The sequence below is a fragment of the Fukomys damarensis genome, unplaced genomic scaffold (genome assembly GCF_012274545.1).
Source record: "Fukomys damarensis isolate Sample0158 unplaced genomic scaffold, DMR_v1.0_HiC HiC_scaffold_5, whole genome shotgun sequence".
Classification (NCBI taxonomy): Eukaryota; Metazoa; Chordata; class Mammalia; order Rodentia; family Bathyergidae; genus Fukomys; species Fukomys damarensis.
In genome coordinates, this window is record NW_022900917.1 from 58,927,782 (window position 1) to 58,948,650 (window position 20,869).

General features: G+C 34.3%; 1 protein-coding gene across 1 annotated transcript in view; it reads right to left on the minus strand.

Moving 5' to 3' along the window:
* Window positions 1-20,869, minus strand: part of Sntg1 (syntrophin gamma 1) — a 783,297-nt gene that overhangs the window by 189,706 nt on the left and 572,722 nt on the right. Inside the window, exons 10-11 of the mRNA XM_010622657.3 lie at window positions 18,411-18,493; window positions 12,428-12,558 (exon numbers count right to left, since the gene is read on the minus strand). Coding sequence (XP_010620959.1) covers window positions 12,428-12,558; window positions 18,411-18,493 — 214 coding nt within the window. The remainder of the gene's footprint in view (window positions 1-12,427; window positions 12,559-18,410; window positions 18,494-20,869) is intronic.

A 20,869-nucleotide genomic window follows, 5' to 3' on the forward strand; every position in this document is an offset into this window, starting at 1 on the left:
CTGAAACAAGGGATGTGTTCATGTATACATTTTTGTTTTCTCTTAAAAATTCATGAAATACCTTTAGGAAATACAATTTGTGAAAAAATATTAAATAATATTTGTGAACAGAATATTAAACATTCAAAGGGACATTTTTACCTTTAATTCTACTTTTCAACAGTGAATAAGACATTTTAATTACCTACACAGAAGGTTGGTCATCAATGGAAAATGAGAACTAATTTGAATTGAGTAATATACATTTCTTTCCACTTTTTCATTACCATAACCATTGCTTTATGTACCATAAATTAAAACATGTCTTGAACAAAATTATCCTCTACTTTTTAAATGAATAGTTTTAAAAGCTGGATATTTTTAGCTGATTAAAATCAATACACTCAGATAAACTTATTCCTATATGTAAACACAATGTTGATGAAGACTTTCACAAAGGACTGGAACAACTTATTTTATTATGTATCACCTCTTACAAAAGAGGCCGATCACAAAGATTACAGCTTTCTAGGATATACTTCTGTCTTTACTTACAAATAGAAGAGAGTGTATGGACCAATTAGCCATTTAGTCATGCCTCAGTTTCTCCAAGAGAAAATTAAAATGATATATATTTAATGATACAGACTACTTTTGTAAGTAATTTAAAAAGCCACAAAATATTAGGAAAATGTAAAATGACTTCTGCTGTCTCTAACAGCAATCTGCTTTGTTTAGTTCAAAATTCAGTAGTTTTTTAATAGAGTCACATAATGTCAGACCCTTATCTGTGAGAACCCCTGTCTATGTTTTGTTCCAGTTAAAACCTTGAATCCCTCTAACTTTTGCCCTCAGAACCTGGCCCTCCTGACCAGGACTGTCTCAGGGTCACCAATGAGCTGTTCTTGAGTTGTCTAGATTTGCAAAAAATCCTGATGGCTGATGCTGATTTCATCCTGTTCACAGATAGAAGCAACTTCATGGAAAAATGGGGTATGCTACTCTGGCTATGCAGTGATGACTCAAGATGAAATGGTCCAAGCGGTATCACTCCCCACCAGATGGTCAGCTCAGCAAGCAGAGCTTTGAGCACTCATACAGGCTTTCTGATGGGCAAAGGAAAGAGGGTAAATATTCATACAGATTCCCATTATGCCTTTGCTACCCTATATATTCATGGCACAATATATAAAGAGTGTGCTCTTCTCACAGAGGAGGGTTAAACAGATTAAGAATAAATAGGAAATAATACAGTTATTGGAGCCATTGTGGGAACCTGATAAAATAGCAATGATGCCTTGCTCTGGGCACGAAAAAGGAAAAGATACAATAGCAAAAGGTGATGCTAAGGCAGATAGAGAAGCCAAAAGGCAGCTGAACAGAAACTTCAGATGGCCATACTCACCCTGGGGCATAAAAGAAGAGAATGGAAATACAAAGGCCCCTAGCTGCTCTAAAATACTCAGATAAAGAGGTCCTCCCAGTGTCAACCCCTGCCCTTTTGATAAAGCCGGGGTACTGAGTTTATGTTAAAAATTGGAAAAAGACTCTTTTGCAACCTATATGGAAAGGACCATGTGACACACTTTTGGTTACTCCCACACCTGTCAAGGTGGCTGAAGCCTATCTGTGGATTCACCACTCTAGAGTGAAGTAACGGAGAACTCTATGGATTGTAACTCCAGGAGGCAGCACACTGAAGGCTCTGCGCTCACCACACTGGAAGCTGGCAAGTCTATGCACAGCTGAAAAATGAAGACTGCAATCAAGGTATTATGGATTCTTTTATTGTGTTAAATGGTTATGAGTTATTTTATGTTTGAATTAAGAGGTTATACGCCTAAACGTGTTAAGTTTGATAAAAAATATGTGAACTTTACAACCGTTAAATGGGAACTGGAGGGATATCCCTTCATGCTTCTTTTTGATGCCTGTCCAAAAGAACATTATGGAAACCCTGGTACCATACTCGACGGTGGGGGATATGCACAAGAAAAGAGATATTATTCAGATAAAACTCAAATATGGTTAAACAGTTCTGCTGTGACACGAAATATTGGCAATTGCGGTAACTGTAAACAGGGACATTGTAACCCCTTAAAAATGTATATAACCTGGCCTTGGAAGGCAAGCTGGCTACAGGGAATAGTTTTTCATGTTTATATTGGATATCAGTCAACTGCTAGGCATGGGTCTCACAGGTTAAAAAGACGGATTCTACAGATTAAAAACGTCTGGAAGAACCCCCTCCAGAAATAGAAAGAAAAACAAAACAAAAAAAACTCCTGAGCTGCAGGAAATACAAAATATCTTAAAAGGGAATCCAAAAAATTACACAGGAATAGATATGATGGGTTTAATTGATGGAACTCATTCACTGCTGCTACAGGCAGACAATGAATTAGCCTCTGGTGGCTGAATTTGTGCAGCACTCACCAGGATGACTTCTCAGGCAATTGGCATCATGAGTGACCTGCCCTTAGAGCCAAGAAAGCTTACTATGTACCCCGTACTCAGCTAACCATTAGATATAAATGGTACGAATTCAATGAAGGGTAAGGAGTTATCCCCAAAACGAAGGGAGAAATGATACAAAGAAATTTTGTAAATATCTAAAAACCTACAAAATGTTAGGAAAATGTAAAATGACTTCTGCTGTCTCCAACAGCAATCTGCTTGGTTTAGTTCAAAACTAACAGACACTGGAGACACTGACCACGAAGTGGGACATCTGGCCTCATCCTTAACCTTGAACACCCCCTTCCTGTGCACGAGAATAGATAGCTAGATGAATCTTAAGGTAAACTCACTAGTTACAAGGAATTGTTACGTCTGGGTTAAAGTTAACTGTCGTGTTACTGTAATTTGTACGTGGGTAATGTGAACTGAGGGAATGAAATGTAACCACTTGAATAAGATCACAGCTGTAAAACCTATAAAAGAAGAAGCTGCAATGCAATAGATGGTCTATCATTGGCAGAGCTCATAGTGACCTTTTGTTGACAAAATAAACTTTTTATTATTTTCCTTCCATTCAGCTCATCTTTATGTGTGCGTCACTTGCCAATTCCTTCCTCAGCATTAACAGTTATCTGGGTTATACTTCTGTCTTTACTACCAAACAGAAGAGAAAGTACAGACAAATTAGCCACTTAGTCATGCCTTAGTTTCTCCAAGAGTAAATTAAAATGATATTTTACAGATTTAACAAGTATTTTCTGAGTAATTTGTGGGATCCAAATGTTTCTATAATGTTTGAATCTCTATGATTGATTTTTTTTTCTGAATGACCTATTAAAGTGGTTAAGAATGCAATGTGTCACTGATGGGTGATGATGTCATCACACACTTACTTAACTAAACATTTGTAGCTTTTAGAAAAATATAATGCTTTGACTCAAAGTAAGGAGAAATAGTCAATCCCCTTTGTTTCATCTTATTCAATAGTATATTTTCTGAAATCCAATAGACCTCATAATGCATTTACTCTTGGGAAATAGTAAAATTTAACAATGGTGATGTAGCACTGAGTGTAATCAGATGTGATTATGGTTTTTAGTTTAAAACATAATATTGAAATAACTAAAATCGAGCCTGTGAATTAAGATTGATTTTTCCACTTTCTAGTGGAAATATCTTCAAAGTATTCTAAAGATTCCTTTGGCAGTAAAACTATTATAAAATACTACTGAATTTCAAAGTAGTTGTATTCATATATAAAAAATTTAGTTAGCATTTTACAAAAATAGTGTTTCTCATAAGAATTCATGAAAATTTTTGATCTAACATATGTACACACATGAATACACTTACTTTTCTACTTAGTATAGCAGATATCCCAGGTTTTCATTCACTGTTGATTTCAGAACACATGAAGGAATTATGTAGGAAGATGCTAAGTTTATGAAGGGCAAACAGGAGAAGGCAAAACAAATGTTGTAAATAAGGAACAAGAGTTCCTAAACTACATAGGTTTGGAGTGGCTGGACTGGTGCATTCTTAAGTGGAAACCTGGGGAGATCAGTACGGAAGAGCCAGCTCAGGTGAAGATGGCCTTTTATGTCTTATAGGGAGAGCAGAGTCCAAGGGGAACCAGAGTTGGATGGTGTATGTGAGGAATACAATGGCTAGATGTATGTGGAGGGGATCCTCCAGTTAGACCAGCAGGGAGAGTGTTACAACTGGTAAAATATGAGATGATATGGAACTGAAATAAGAACATGCTAGAGAAAGTCAAACAATTAGTTTATATGATTTTAAAGGCATTAGAAAGGATTTGTTTTAGCAATTGCATTTTAAATGGATTATGAGGGAGAAAGGTAGAGTCACAGTTGTTCTGGGGTTTTGGATCTAAGCGGTGAAATAGCTGAGGAAAGGAAAAGTATAAATTTAGACAGAAGATAATTAATCCCCCAAACTAGTATCAAAGGTCTAAAAGGCATGGCATACTATAATAAATATAGGTAGCTTATACATATTTCATTGTGCTTATGATGATGCAATAAAGCAAGACCTAATCAGCAAGAACTTTGCAATCACTGCTATACCATTTACTATACTCTGAAAGTCAGAGAGAGGCAATGGTAACGTTTAAGCATTAGAACGAAACTAACATATTTGTGTTTTAGAATGATCTCTCTGTGGTGCTAAAGAAAATGGCAAAAGGGAGAATGAAGGCTGAAAGAGATGTGAGAGGGTATTATTGCATTATACAAGATGAACAGTGATACTATGTCTCAGGAAAGTAGCTCTGTGCATGGGGAAAGGAGCATTTAAAATGCATGATTTACCTAATTTGATTATTAATTAATAGGAAGCTGATGTTGAAGGAAAGCAATAAATTAAAAAGGACAGTTGGTTAATGATTTCAGCAGTGTATTTTCTATTGCTCCTTGCATTCAGTTTACATGAAGGAGGGCCACAGTCTTTTCTAGCATGTGTAGAATACTAGTGAAGTCCATAAGGATTCCTTTTAAACTGTTACCTATGTACCAAATCTCATATTCACCAATCTGTTTTATGATTGGTGAATCATAATCTAGGCCACTGATGGCGAAAGTTTTAGAGCTTCCATGATAACAGCCTGCTGAGGCCTGCGTACCATCGTTTCACCACCACTGACCTAGGTTGTCATTTCCTATTAAAAGCTCCACATTCACAACCAACTATATTCTTTCCTACAGTATTTCATGTGCTCGGAAATATCCTTCTACCCTACTATAGTTTTTATTTGTGAGGTTACTGCAAATCACTTAATGCTCTATAACTCTGACATGCAATTTCCTGTATCTGTAAAATGAAAGCCACACATGTCCTATTCTTGTTGTATATTGGATAGTATGGTGCTATGGGCTAAAATTAAGTTGTATTGTTTCTCCCACTCTAAATCCAACTCAGGCTTGAAGAAATTAACTCATATTCACATATTCTGTGCTACTTTTTATAGCTGGAGAGTTTGTAATGAGTCTTTCTCACCTGCATGCTCTCAGATTTCCCAGTTCCTTCTTGGCAATACCTCTTCTGCCAGGCAGTAAGCCTGTTTGTGTCCTACCAGGTACTGTTCTTTGTTCATAGTGTTAGCATGGTGATCATAGTCTTTACTATTTAATTGCAAGAATATTGTGGCAAGGGGTTTTAGCTCAGTGGTTCTGCCGCCTACTTCCCAAACGCAAGGTCCAGAGTTTGATCCCTGGTACCCCCCAAAAAAGAATATCTTATCCCCACATTACTTTAGCAATGCCTACCTTTTGTTCACTTAAGATGTAGTGTCATGCAGAACACCTACATGATCAGACTTGCACCCTTTCTTTGCCGTCACCACTTAACCTATTCTTTGCCACCTTTGTATCTTTTCCAATTTCCCTAGTGCATAAATCTATTGAGAATATATTTTTTCCCCTCTCTCCCTAGAATGGGCTTTTTCTTCTTCCATATAAATTATACTGATTTTTTCTATCCTATGCCTTTTGACCTTTTTCTGTCCTTACCTTGCTAATTTTCAGCTCTGAATAACTACAATTTAATTAATTATACCCTTTCTTCCTAATGTGCCAGAATTCCTTTGCAAAAATTATAAATTGTGTAAAAAATGCCCCAATACAATTAGTGTCTGGGAGTATAGGCTTCTAAATTTCTCTTATCTACTTATTATCCTTTTATCCTTATATAGTTCACCCTTATGTCTGGTAGATTTTCACACCTACATGGAAGTTATTTTATTTATCTCTTGCTGTTTAATCCTACTCCCTATAAAGCTATTCCAAAGTATCTGTTCTTCCTCACTTCATGAATCTTGCCTATCTGTAACTCATTATGAAGAGATAGTCATGTTTTCTAACTTTTTAATATCTAGTATCCAGCCAGAGGAAACATTATATTCTAGGACTTTATCTTATTTTATTATTATTATAACTTACAGATTTTAAAAATACATGTCTGGCACTTTATCATTCAGAATTCTTTTATCTGAACCTAGAGCTCACTGGACTGTTCTTAGTCAAAGTTTATTCCTTTTTTTTAAATTTATTTTCTGAAGATATGAAAGTTTCTTGGGAAACTTTTCTCAGGTTATGGAAAATATTAATATGTAACTAATAGCTCTCTATAGTTAAATAAGTAGCTCACAAATTTAACAAATAAAGCAAGTAGGAAAGCTTCAGCAAGATAATTGGTTCCAGACTGAGTTGCCCACAGGAAGCTCTGGCTTTTCCAGAGACAGTATGTACTCAGCATCCCATGACTGTGGGTTCTGCTCCCATAGAGTCAACCAACTGTGGATGGAAACTATTGGGAAAATGGGGTCTATAATGAACTTTTACTGATTTTTCTTGTCATTCTTCCTTTAGCAATACATTATAATAATTATTTGCATAGCATTTGTATTAGGTATGCTAGATGATCTAGAGATGACTTAAGGTATACTAAAAAAAGATCATAGACTTTATGAAAACACTATGCCATTATATATGAGATTTGAGTACCCTCGGATTTTTATATCCATAGGGTTTCCTGAAACCAATGTGCCAAAGATATCCAGGCATGATTATAATATAAGGGGTCCTGCCACATTTTCCTTAACCCTATGACATGATATGAAATTACAAATGAGGTTGAGTGTATGTGAAGATTGTGCTCAACAAAGACACACTGGTATGCCAAATGGAGTAGATGAAATCATGTAGGACTGTAATATTATTTAAGAGTATTTTTAAAAATTATTCATTATTCTTTTATTATATCAAGGTCTGTTCTTGGGTACCTCTAGGCTGATCTTTGAAATTGAAAAAAGTCCATGAATTCAGTCAATCTAGATCTACTTGTAAAAGACCCCATGTAGTGCCAGACTGATGGATGTGCAGTGTAGACCCTCATGGGAATCCAGGTGCTTTCTTATTATTAGCATCTTTTTTTCCATGGACTCCCCCCAGCCAGTAACTAAGCTCATGTCATTTCTTCAATTTTAAACCACATTTTACAAATAGCATCTTTACATATTTCGTCCTTTCTTTACCATATCCTTCTTCTAACAAACTGCTTTTCAGTATGATTCACTCCTGAAATTATTCTTTCCATTACTGTATAAAAATGAATCACTCTTTCTCAGTCCTTTCAATATTTTTTCTATAGTTGATATGAACAACAACTATGTTTTTATTTAAAGCCCTATTTGCAGTGGCTTCTGTGATATTGCATTATCACAGTTCTTTATATTTGTATTCTTTTCTGCTGTATGTATTCACTAATTCTGTGTGCTTTTCTTATCTTCCAAAATGTATATCTCTAAATGTTTGTCCCTAAAAGCAGCCTTAAGTTGAGTTTTTCCTATCTGCTTCCATTATTAGAGAATCATTTAATGCAAGTCTTCCATTAAAGAAAGCTCTGCTGTCACAGTGATGACTTTTGCCTATTGTTCAGATACTAAGCCTCTTCCATAGGTACCAAATGTGCAATTATATCAGGATAAAAGGGTCTACAGTCTCAGGCAGAACTACAAATGCTGTTATCATCTGAAATTTTATAAAAGTACTAGAAAAATCAGTAGGTTTCATTTTAATATTATTGATTTTCATAGTGTTTTAGAAGCATGCTCCTACCAGGAAATAAAGAGATGGAATAGATGGAATTCTTCCTCATTAAAACTTATTTAATAAATAAGGATTTTGAGGCTTTCAGATCTATAAAATATGCTAAATACTCAGTATAGAAATAAAAAGGATTTTTACCAAGTTCAAATATATACATATAAACACATGTCAACACACATATATTAATTTGCTAATTTTGCACACAAGGAAAATAAAGCTTAAAAATAATCAACACCCATAAACAGTCCCAGAATCTCCACCTCCTATTTTAATATCTTTAACTTTATGATATTCTGACTTATAAAATAATATAAAGCAGATCTGTATTCCTGCATCAGGGTCATTACCACCTGAAAACATTAATTTTCTTATTGCTGCTAAAAAAATACTGTAATTAATCAATTGACCTAAACACAATAGTGACAGTGACAACTTTGTTGTAATTAAATATGAGATATATTATATCACTGAAGTTAGAATTATGGGCCTTGGCAAAAATCAACCAAGAAATACTACCTTAGGTTTCCAGCCAAAATAAATAACATTCTATATTTATTATCATGACCTGGTTATTTTTCCCCCCTCCCTGAATGCACTGCTCTTAGCTTATGAGCTTCATTAGAGAAAGGACAAAGCACAATGGCTCCTACTTACAGGTATTAAATCAATCTTTATTGAGAGAATAAGTGAACAATAAATTAGCTTTTGAATCAGAATTGCTGTGAAATCCACTCTGAATAGCGTTAAATTTATAACTACTTCTGACTGTAATATTTACTGAATGTAATTAATTCAGTTGCTAAAAGCTGTTGATGTTTTGAGGGTCCATAAAAATAAAATGTAAAGATACCTGGACACAACCAAACAATGCATTTGTTAGTAGAAATTAGCTAAATGTCTCTACATAATGTTGCTGCACAATTTTTAAGTAAATTCTAGAGAAAAAAATATACACTTAAAAATGGCATTAATGGAAATATTAAGAAAATTGTTCAAATGAAAGTAAGTAAGAAATAAAGATGGGCCGGGGATTTAGCTCAGCGGTTCAGTGGCCTGCCTTGCAAGCACAAGGACCCGAGTTCAAAAATAAATAAATAAATAAATAAATAAATAAACAAACAAATAAATAAATAAGATAAAGATGAAAGAAACATTAATGGCAGGATATATTTCAATAAAGGTATGGATAGGTAAAAACAATAATATATCTTGGGCATAAAAGCATACGTGATGTACCAATAAAAATGGATGAGGGGTAAAACTATGCTGAATGTTTAAATTTTAAATATTTATTATAATAAAAGTTACATTACCAAAAATCTCTCTCAAGAGATTCCCCATTTTTTAAAATACACATAGAGCATCATTATTACCACTTTCTGAAGCAGTTTGGAAATTCCCTTTTGTGTCTTTAAGAGGAGTGATCAAAAGTAATGTGAATGATGCAGCTGAGTACAAATACATGGAAAAATAGCCTGGTAAGCACACTGCCATGGTCTCTCATCCACCTTATTCACAGGGTCTGACACCACGCAACTTCCTGTTCTTCTGCAAAGTCAAAGTGACTATAAAAGTTAAATGTCTGGAATCAATTCAGGACATCAAGACAGACACAACACTGAAACTAAAGGTACTCTTGAAAACGGACTTCCAGAACTGCTCCAGAAAATGGCCAGAGCGATGCAATAGGTGTGTTCCAAATGAGGGGCTATTTTAAATTCTCTCCAAAGGTAAGAAAGGGACAAAGAAGTCAGTGTTCTAAATATGTAGAATTTACTGGAAAAAACCCCACAACATTAATGAATTCTATATATTAAACTAATAAGTCATACACACATGAGAGAGTATGCAAAATTTAAGCAATAATAAAAGTATATATAAATCCAACAGAGACAGTTAAATAAAACAAATGCTCTATACATTTAAAAATTTGCATTAGTACATGTTTACAGTACCTACTGAGAGTGCTTATTATAAAAAGTAAGAAGATGAGACAGAATATAAAAACAAACGGGTTGAAATATGTCTTTCTCCCTGATATATGATTCTCAATTAACAATAAAAAAGCAACAAGTAAATTACTTACAAAATGAGTAAAAGATATAAACAGACATTTCTCAAAAGGAAGTACCAGTCACCAAGACATACATGAAGAAATGTTCAGCATCGCGCACCCCTATCACAAAGGTACAATAGAGGGAGCGACCACAGCAAAGCTGGCAGAAATGTGGAGAGGATGGATCACTCATACAGTTCTCCTTGGTAGGAATATCAAATTAAATGAGCATCCTAGAAAACAATATGGCTGTTTCTTAAAAAGATTAACTGTGATGCTATACTACAACCCAGAAATTGCACTCTTGATCCTTTAGCCTAAGAAATAAATGAAATGCCGAGGTTGAAAGATTAGGATATATAAAGGCAGACTGCTTCTCTGGTTTCTTTTCATGATAAGAGTGAGTCTGTTCACCTCCAGGCCTGGCCAAAGAGGTTTCAAAAGAAACATTGTCAATTTTCAACTTGTTTTTCTAGGGCCACTGTGGGCCAAAACCTAGCTGAATTCACACATGCACATTTCTTAGCTTTTTTTCTATCCCTTCTTAAAGTTGAAGTTCCTTTGTGCTAAAGAGAAAGGAACAGCTGACCTTGCAATTTGGTCAGTTTGTTAAAACCACATTTCCTCCCTATTTTTATAGGCTATACTTAGTTTCTTCTTTCTTTCTTTCTTTCTTTCTTTCTTTTTCTTTCTTTCTTTCTTTCTTTCTTTCTTTCTTTCTTTCTTTTTCTTTCTTTTTCTTTCTTTCCTTCTTACTTTCTTTCTGTGCTACGGATCAAACTCAGTACCTTGAGCTTTTTCTCATATTCTTGATAGAGGCAAATGAATCCAAAGAGAGCTCAGATTCAGCCCTCTACCCCCACCTTATAATAATAGCTTACAATTAAATAGATAAAAATGAACACCAATTCAAGATAAAAAAGAAATATGCAAATCTATCATCTAAATGTGAGACTTTGTCCAATGCTTCTAATAATTGATATGGTAAAATAAAAACAATACTGATCATAGTGAGGATGAGAAGCCCTAATTGACACGTGTCACCTGACTAAAATACATAGAATGTGGCACTTAAAGGGATAACATGTTTTCCTTTTTCAGTGCACTTGGAAAATTTCCCCATGTGGTTCATAGGGTGGGTAAAATCAAGCCTTAGCCACTGTCAGAGAATTAAAATAATCTATCAGGGAATTTTACTAGAAAACAACAAAAGTGATAATTAAATGTCCCAGATCTTTTGAAAGTTTGCAGTACAATTTAAATAGTGATGAAAGGGGCAAGAAAAATGAGAAAATACGATTAAATAAGGAAAAAGATAAGCAGTGGTACTGTGGATATTTAACACCGACTAAGAGAGAGTAGTGTCAGTCTTTCAAGGTACTCCAGAATGCAAGAAGGACATAGCAAGAGTGCCGCAAGTCTGCAAGGCTAAGAGAAGGGCTGACTGCTGGACACCACAGACAGAAGAGACTGGTTGGCCAGTCTCCCGAGTCTCCTAACATCTCTCATGTATTTCCTAAGCAGGGAAGTCTCCTAGGAAGTCTCCACCATAGTAAGGTGACAGCATCATGAATAGCAACTCCAAGGAAAGGACTAGGAAAAACATTAACCAAAACCAGAAAGCCCTTGGACAATCCTGACCTCAATCTAGTCTCACAATGACAAAACTGCTCTTCCTGCCCCAAGGGCTCAGCAGGGCTGCACAGGGACCTCATTTTAAACTAATGCTCTGATTCTCCCTGGTGGTTCCAACAGCTAAGTAGAAATGTATAGAATGCAAGCTCTTTACAGAAAAGTTTCCTAACCCTTGAAATTTCTGTCTCAAGAAATTCTAAAAACAAAACTTCAAACTAAGGAATTCAAGGAATACAAACAATAAAGATAAAAAGCATATAGTAATGATCATTTTAGATTTCAACAATGAAAAAGAGGACATCACTGGATGATTGAACACTTACTTTAAAGATAATAAGATGAATGATTGAATGAATATGAATCTTAGAATTTAAATAAGCAACGTAAATTCCTTGAGGAAAAAAAATCGCACCAATGCTAGCAAAGGAAGAAGTATAAATACAGTAAATACATGAATAAATATGCATTGGTACATACATTGAATTCATTAACATAGTTAGATGAAACTTAGATTTTTGTTTTTGTCACAGGACTTTTAAATGTTTTACTGTGCTATTCTTTTGAAGATGTCTTTCCTGCTCCCAGAAACATGCTCCAGTGAGAATGACAGGGCACATTACTCCAAGTTTCTGTATAGTCAAGCGAGGCTGAGCTAGCGAGGGAGAGCACTCACCGGCTCAGGTCGGTCCCAGGCACATACTGGGAGAAGCGGGAGTGCAGCAGCGGGATGAGCCTGAGGTCGCACCATCGCTTCTCCCACCTCAGGCCTGGGGAGGTCGGCCAGGAGGAGCAGGACAGCGAGTCCTGCAAGAAACACACACATTTAGTACTTCTCACCCTTTCTGTCACAAGCCCTCCTCCTTTGGAGAGATACTATTTTTTTTTACCCCTAAAGATAAGAAACTGTAAAGGCTTTTAGAACTCCTTATGAGGAAAAACCCACACTGGCCCTAACATTGTGCCTGTTAATTGCACCGCTAAGGTAATTCTGTGAGCAGGCCACAAAGGATTCATTCAGAGGCACAGCACTGGTGAAAATGCAAGGGAAAAAAATGAGGTGAAGGAAATGGTGTAAAAAGAATGAAAGGGTGGCTGAACTGGACTCATTCAAGAAAGGGAAAGATAAAACAAACTGCAGTGAACCAGTAAGCAAAAATAAAAATAAACTGAAATTCATTCAATAAAGCAAAGTTTTCTGAGTACTTGGTAAGTGCTAAGCACCATTAGAAGTGCTTATAATTTATCTGTTTCTGGGAAATATTTTTTAAATAAATGGGCATTCTAATAAGACAGCTTTCAGAACACTGCCCAAGGAAGTCTGTTCTCTTTGTTTTAAGTTCTTGTTTATAAAGGTTTACGCACCATTTTCTTATATTGTTTCATATCACACAAGGGAATTACTGTTGATTTTAAATTACATGTATGTTCATCGTTGTTAGGAGTTTGTTTTCCCCTTCAAATATTAAGGAGGCGTATCTTTGAAAAAAATAAGCTTTTTCACATGATGTCTTATTCCAGCTTCGTTGTTGAAACATTTCTGGGGCAACTGACAGGTTGTGAGTCTGTCATTGTTTGGTTTCACAACAGAAACGTTTACTTTATTTCCTCTCTCTTTACCAATTTTTAAGTGATGGTGTTTAGAAGATTTTATTTTAGTCCACATTTAAAACTTTGTTGTAAAAATATTATTTATTACCTTCAGTATCTCTTTAAGTGGATTAGGAAGAAAATGGTTAAAATTTCCATGAAATAGTGTAAAATATTCAGAAAATTGAACTCAGGGGACGAGAGAAGGGCCCTGCTGGTGACTCATTAAGTATAGGTCCTGTAGTGAGAGCCCATTGTTTCCAGTGCTTATCTGCTGATTACAAAGACTCAAACCAAGGTCTCACATTGGCCTTTTTAATGGCCTTGTGTAAGCTGTCACAGGTGTCAGTGTTTGAAGGGGGGTTAGTGCTTATGTCAGTTGTCATGAGTGGTTAGCTCTTCATGCTGCACGTCATAGTTGTCAGTAGGTGATGTGGCATCTTTTATTCATTTTTAATGACATAGGTGGTCAGTATGTGACATGGGACCAGTTGAGTAGTAGTATAACCAAGTGGGGAGGCCATCCAGGTTTGAATCTTAATTCTACAACTGATGAATCCATTAACCTGTGGTCAAGTTATTTAAAGTTACCGTGCCTGTTGTCAAAGTGGGAATCACAATAGCATCGGCTAATAAGAGTATAATCTAAATAAATGAGGAAATGCTTATAATATACTGAACACTGAACTTCATGGTATTTTTAATGTCTCAAAAAACTTTAATGGAAGTTTTACATTTACTAATAATGACAGTTCCACGGAAGCATCACTTGGTAGGAGGAAGTAAACACTAACCATGTAACGTGTTGAAAAATAGTGTTGGAAAAATGGAAAAAAAAACATTTTAAACATGAAGCTTCCAATATACTTCCAAATTTTTATTCATTATCACAGTATTAGGATGACTACAGCTTATAATCTTTAGCTGTACCAACTGTTTTATATGCATTACTTAAACCCCCTCTCAAAAATATATTATTTTCATTGTAAAAACCAATGACTTTCATTTTCTGCAAGAAGGGCCAGAGGGAAAAAAAGCTGTGAGGCAAATTAGACAATCAAACCAATTCCTATGAGTGATTAGCCACATATCAGTCTTTCAATTGGCCTCATGTCAGATGTCATGAGTGGGCAGCCCATGATGTAGGGTCCACTCTTTGTTTCAGTTGGAATAGTTGTGCAGCACACGATGTGCACTGTAACATAGCCCATCCCAATACACACCTGAAACCCACTTCCAGGGCCACATAAAAGTGCTCATTCCTTGAGGTACAACAAACGGACCACCAAGACACCCAACCAGTTAAGGGCAGCACTAAGATTCACTCAAACCAACCGGCCTCTGATTTTGCACATAAGTTTATCATTCAAAATCAGAGTTGAAATGAAAGAGAGGTTAATTCAGATTTTCCAGTTAGGCATTTAATATTTTTGTTGCATAAGTTTGGGCAAATTACTTATTTAAATATGGTTTCCCATGTTTCATAAAAGGTAAAAATTACTCCCTTTGTCAAGTTCCATGAATATAAAAGATATAGATAATCAAACAGTAAGGACAAGAACAATCACCAATAGGTGGGTATGACAATTTAAAAATAAAATTGATAAATGTCATAGATCGGTAGATATAAAAATACTTATGCTCCCTGATATTTATTTTAAACAGCTTGACTTGATACTTTTGTGTATCAATGTTGCATGTCATTTTGTTTCCTCTTCAAAAGAAATATGAAATAGTTATAATAAACTATTGAAATAATCAGGCTTGATACATTTTATATTACACAGCAGTTATTTAGAGTGGATTACCTAATATCCTTTAAAAGTTATTTATACTGACCTGTAGTAATTATAAAAACAAATATAAATTTGCTTTCTGACCTTTTTTTGTAAGAGTGTAATTGTTTAGAATTGTATAAAAGCTAATCTGGAAATGGAACCATCTTATGATTTTGAAAATTATAATAATTTTTAAAGAAATTTATGACACCAACAACATTGTTTCCTAAAATTAATAATAACGTGACTGGACAGTAACATTTACATAACGCTGGCTTGAAAATGAACTGTCCCAAAACTTAACACAAGCCACACAAAAATCTAAAGAAGCATCATCTTACCAAAATAGAATTGTATGGGGGGCAAAAATGCTGATCCAGATTTTATTCAGAACTCAGCATAGAAAGTATTTCATAGAAGTAAACAACAAAATAAAACATTTTTCAGAAATTGGTTGACTGATCATCTGAATCAAAATCTCTGAAATGATTCCCTTCGCTGCATCTCAGAGGAGGCAGATTCAGTGTATCTGAGCTGGAGCATACGGTGTTAGTGTCTCAGCTGTCAAAAACAGTCGGCTCTTGTGCTCCCTAAAATTGGCAACCTCGAGTCCTTAGAAGGAATAGATTACATTTTTATGTGGAATGCTAAAGTGATTCTCCTATATTATAAAGCTTTATTTTCCCTGAAGCTGAAAATGCTTCCATAAAATATAGTAAGGATGTTTCAAAAAACCCAAACTGTCCCTACTTATTCAAAATTCACAGTAGAGTACAATTGAACAGGTATTAAAAATGGAGTTTGTGCAATTTTTGATTTTTATATACTATGTACTTTTAATTTCAAACTTTTTCTAAAGTAAAAATGGAATTCTAAGGCTCAGATCAGAATTTTGGATTTAGATATTCTATGGAGTCCAGTGTTTGATTTAGGAAGATCACTTGTCTATAAATCGCAAATCTTCTGTGGAAAATTTTCTTCACAATGCACACATCCTTCCACATGCCCACTATTCATCAGCATTTCAGAAAAAAAAATATCTTCATCTGATCTTAAATTGTACAAGTGCAAATTCCCTATGAGTGCTATCATTATGTATATCTACAATGTACCATAAACATTTGGCTTAAAAAAATGTAAATCTCTGAGTAAAATTATTATGTCTCCTCTTCTTCTGCATAAAAGCTTAGAGAAAAAATGGGGAAGCACTGGCTATATAAATAGGACGATCTGATTGAGATCAAAGATGAATATTGTCTGGTGATCAACAGAACATGCATTTGGTTTACAGACTCAACATTTTTGTTTTTCCTTTTGTGTACTACAGGGCCTTAATACTGAGCGATATCAGCTCTTCTTATTTTTTTAAATTTTCCTATTTTGAGACAGAGTTTCTCTAAAATATTGTAAGTACCTGTCATTTCCACATAGTGAAACATCTTCAGCAGTGTTAGAAGAAAGTTCAATTTTGATTTAAAAAATGAGAGCAAAATGTTCCTCTTGGAAATGAATAGACATAGTTCCAATGTGAAAAAAAATTGGAAACTGGTAATTTGTATTTTATACAACGGGACATATTTGGAGTAATTGAGCTACAGAATTAGAGTGGTTTTCTTGGTCTACTTATGACATTCTATAGGATAAAATTATCTCAGAAGAATCTGCAGATTGAAGGAGGCAGTGCTAAAGAGGCCAACAGTCTAGCTAAAGATGTAGCTTCCTGAAGGAAGCTGTTGCCTCACCTGCAGATGCCCTGAAGGGATTTGCTGCTGTCCTCCCACAGCCAAGCCATACTACAAATGTGGAAGGAAGTTCAGTAGCTTCAGATTTGGCAAAAAAGCTTCAAGTAAAGGGGAAAGAAGATGTGAATAGGGGCACGAGCATTTGCAGTGGCAGGAGGATGGTGAGCCAGTAAGGGAGAGAGGAGTGGAAAGGAAATCTAAAGCATAAAGGACATCTATGCATAAGGTGAGCAAAGCTATTATGAAAGATAAGAGACAAAAGTAAATGGCCTTGGAGTTGTGGTTCAGGGAAAGAACACTTGCCATAATGCACAAGGCCCTGGATTCAATGTCTTGCATGGGGGCGGGGAGAGGCCAGTCAATGTAAGAAGTTTGTGGAATTGTGAAATCAGCTGATAGAACTGTAAATACATATATTCTTTCTCAGTAGGAAACTAAGGCTTTACATGACTTAGATCTTGCTAGCTTCAGAAGATCAGTATTTCAAATATTATTATGAGACAGTTTTTCCTCTGGTAAGTAAAATGTAAAAGATCAGATGAAATATATCTAGATGTGTTTGGTTTTATAAAATATCCCTACATTTTTTATCAATAACCTTTGATTTTACCAAGTGTTTGTCTCTATAAGGAAAAAAAGTAAACAACTTGAGGACCTAAAATTCTTAACTAAGACATAGATGCAGGTCATATAAGCTCAAGGATATTCAAAAGGATTCTTTTGAAATAAAAATGCCTCATTTAGGTCAAGAATTTCCAATGGTGTATGAGTCATACAAGTCAAAAGAGTCTGTTTGCTTTGCACATTTTAATACGTGGAAAAAAAGAACTCTCCTGAAGGTCATCTGGGCTACTCTTCATGTTTGAGAGCACAGGGGATAATTGCTAGACCTACATAAAAAGAACTCTTTACATCTTTGAAAATGTGTGAATTCCAGATGTAGTTATACAAAAAGAACCCTATTTACTCCAATGTACAAGTGGAAGATAAACATTAAAAATTGTTTTAAATGTTTGTAAAACAACATATTAATTTTGTATTCTATGAAATGTATGTAAAGTGTAAGAGTTACTACATTTTAATATAATAAGTAGGTAAGATTTTCTCAATTTGTTGTAATTCCCTGGTATGCATAGATTGCTAAGAAATCATAACAAATGATAGCTACTTATATCTAAATAGAATAGAAATGACAAAAATTGTGTCAAATCATGCAGAGTATGAAATCACATATAATATGGAATGGTATAAAATGATTGTGATATTATTTGTAACTTCTTCAAATTAAAAGTATCTATAGCTTACAGAAAGGTTAATATAGACAGACCTAGAAGAGAAAAATAATAAAATAAAAACAAGTCACTATTTATTCCTCCAATCTTATTATACTGCTTAAATGACAAAGCAATGGAGGATTTCATATCTCCCAGATACATTAGAATACATACAGTAGCATTTTGTACAAACTATGACTACACTTATTTGTAACTTCATGGCTTTTCGTTGTGTTAGCTCATTATTAATCAGAACTATGTCTAGGACATCTTACTGTATTGTTGGGATGATAGTTAAGATGCAAGCCACTGTCACAAAGAGGAGAAGAGGTGCCACTGCTCTGGTCACTTGGAGCACCTGGAAGAGACAAAAGCCCAACATCCCTCAGTTAGAATTCCATGCCGCTCTAGAGTAACACAGTCCACGTTAAATTCTCACACTAATAGCAAGTAAATAAAGTCCTAAAATAAAATTTCAATTCACTAATACCAAAGCCAGAGTTTTGCAAGTAAGTTAAACAATTACAGGTATTAGGACATGAAAAGAGACTCATAGTTATCATTGATTTTAAAAGCATTAATGACATATTAAAGAAAATATACAACCTTACAGGGAGTATTATTTTATTACATTATCCAAAGTAGCCTACACTTAAACACAGTACTGATTACAGTGCATGATTTTGTTTGTCCAAAGTTTCCATTTATGTCATGTTTTATCTTATTGTAAAATTCTCTATTCAGAAACCATAATTTTCCATGACACAAAATATTTTCCATGTGCTCTGTCTTAAAGTTGCTATATATTCAAATACTCTCATTGAAGCTATCCCTTTCATGAAATTGTTATGAAAAAATTTTGTTTTGTGCTCATGAGAAGCAGTAATATATTTTTTAAAAAAATAAGTACTGGCCGTCTTACAAATCTGTAACTTTCTAAGATGTCATAATTTAGTTTTACAGTTAAGATTACATTACTTGATTTTTGATTCTTTCATTTTTATAAAGACACTATTATTTTGGAGTCAGTAATATCAAAATATTGATCTGCTCATGTAAATGGCTCCTAATTATTACTTTAAATACTATCCATAAATTAAAACATCCTGTAAATAGGTAGGTAACACACATAACATATGTGGTCAAAAAATAAAATTTTCAATCTCCTTTCTTGTTATAATAAGACTCTTTAAGCTTACTGCTACTAAGAACCAGAGCATAAGAAGTTTTGTTATACAAACTTAGACTTAGTTCTTCCACATTATATACTTAAACAATTAAAATTCTTGTAAAGTTTATCATCATTTCTCTTTTATGAAACATTCTTTAATAGATTTACATGTCATTTAATTTTCACCAATTTTACTTTTTTCTTTTGTACTGTGAACGGAACTCAGAACCTTGCAAAATTTCAACCGTTTTAAACTGAACAAATTCTCTAAATACATATTGTCATGATTGAGCAAATATTAAATGTATAAATGTATAAATGAAAAGAAAGTAGGCAAACATTTAATAATCTATGTTTCATCTTAAAAGTTAACAATGGAGGAGAAAAAAATCAAAATACAGAGAATACTAAAGCAATAAAATGTAGAAATAGTGGTTTATGCATTCTCTACTAAGGAACTCACAATATTTATTTCAAAGATGCTCAGTATGCTACAACTATACATACAAAACTTGATGAAATCAGAATAGGGATTCATAAACAACATCAAGATATCAACAAAAAGGTAGGAAAGTGTATCAAACAAAAAGTATCTACCTATGTCAGATATAAAATAAAAATAAAAAGCAGGGGTAGCTATCTTACTTGCAGACAAAGTATGTTTCAAACAAAAAATAATTAAAAGAGACAAAGAAGGTCATTACATCCTTGTAAAATGAACAATAAAAGATGAATACATCATAATCATAAATATATGTGCACCAAATACTAATAGCCCCACTATACAAAACAAATACTAAGGACCAAGAAACACCAAATAAGCACTAATAAAATTGTAGTGGGGGATCTAAGTACCCCACTGTCACACATAGACAAATCATCTAGACAAAAAATGAACAATGAAATACTATAACTGAAACAAGCATTTGAACAAATGTACTCAATAGACATCTACAGACTGTTCCACCCAACAAAATCAGAATACATATTCTTTTCAACTGCACTAGGTCATTCTCCAAAACAGACCACATGCTTGCTCATACAACATGTTTAAGTAAATGCAAAGGAATGGGAGTTCTTCCATATTTATGATCTGAATATAGTGTCATTAAACTGGCGATCAATACCATAAGGAACTATAAGAACTTCACAAAAACATTGAAATTGAACAACACTCTCCTGAATAATCAATGTGTCAAAAGGAAATTAAAGAAGAAATTAGCCTAATTTTACAAATAAATGATAATGCCAGTATGACATACAGGAATCTATGGGACACAATGAAAGCAGTTCTACATGGAACATTCATAGTTGTGAGTGCCCACACTAGGAAAATAGAGTGAGCTCAAATAAGCAACCTTATGATGAATCATAGACTCCTAGAAAAACAAGAGCAAGAGAAACCCAAAACTCATAAAAAGGAAGAAATTATAAAGATCAAAGCAGAAATCAATGCAACAGTGACTAAAAGAAAGATTTAAAAAATGAATCAAATAATTGATTTTTCAAAAGAATAAATAAAATTGATAAAGCCTTCGTCAACCTTGTCAAAAAAAAAAAAAA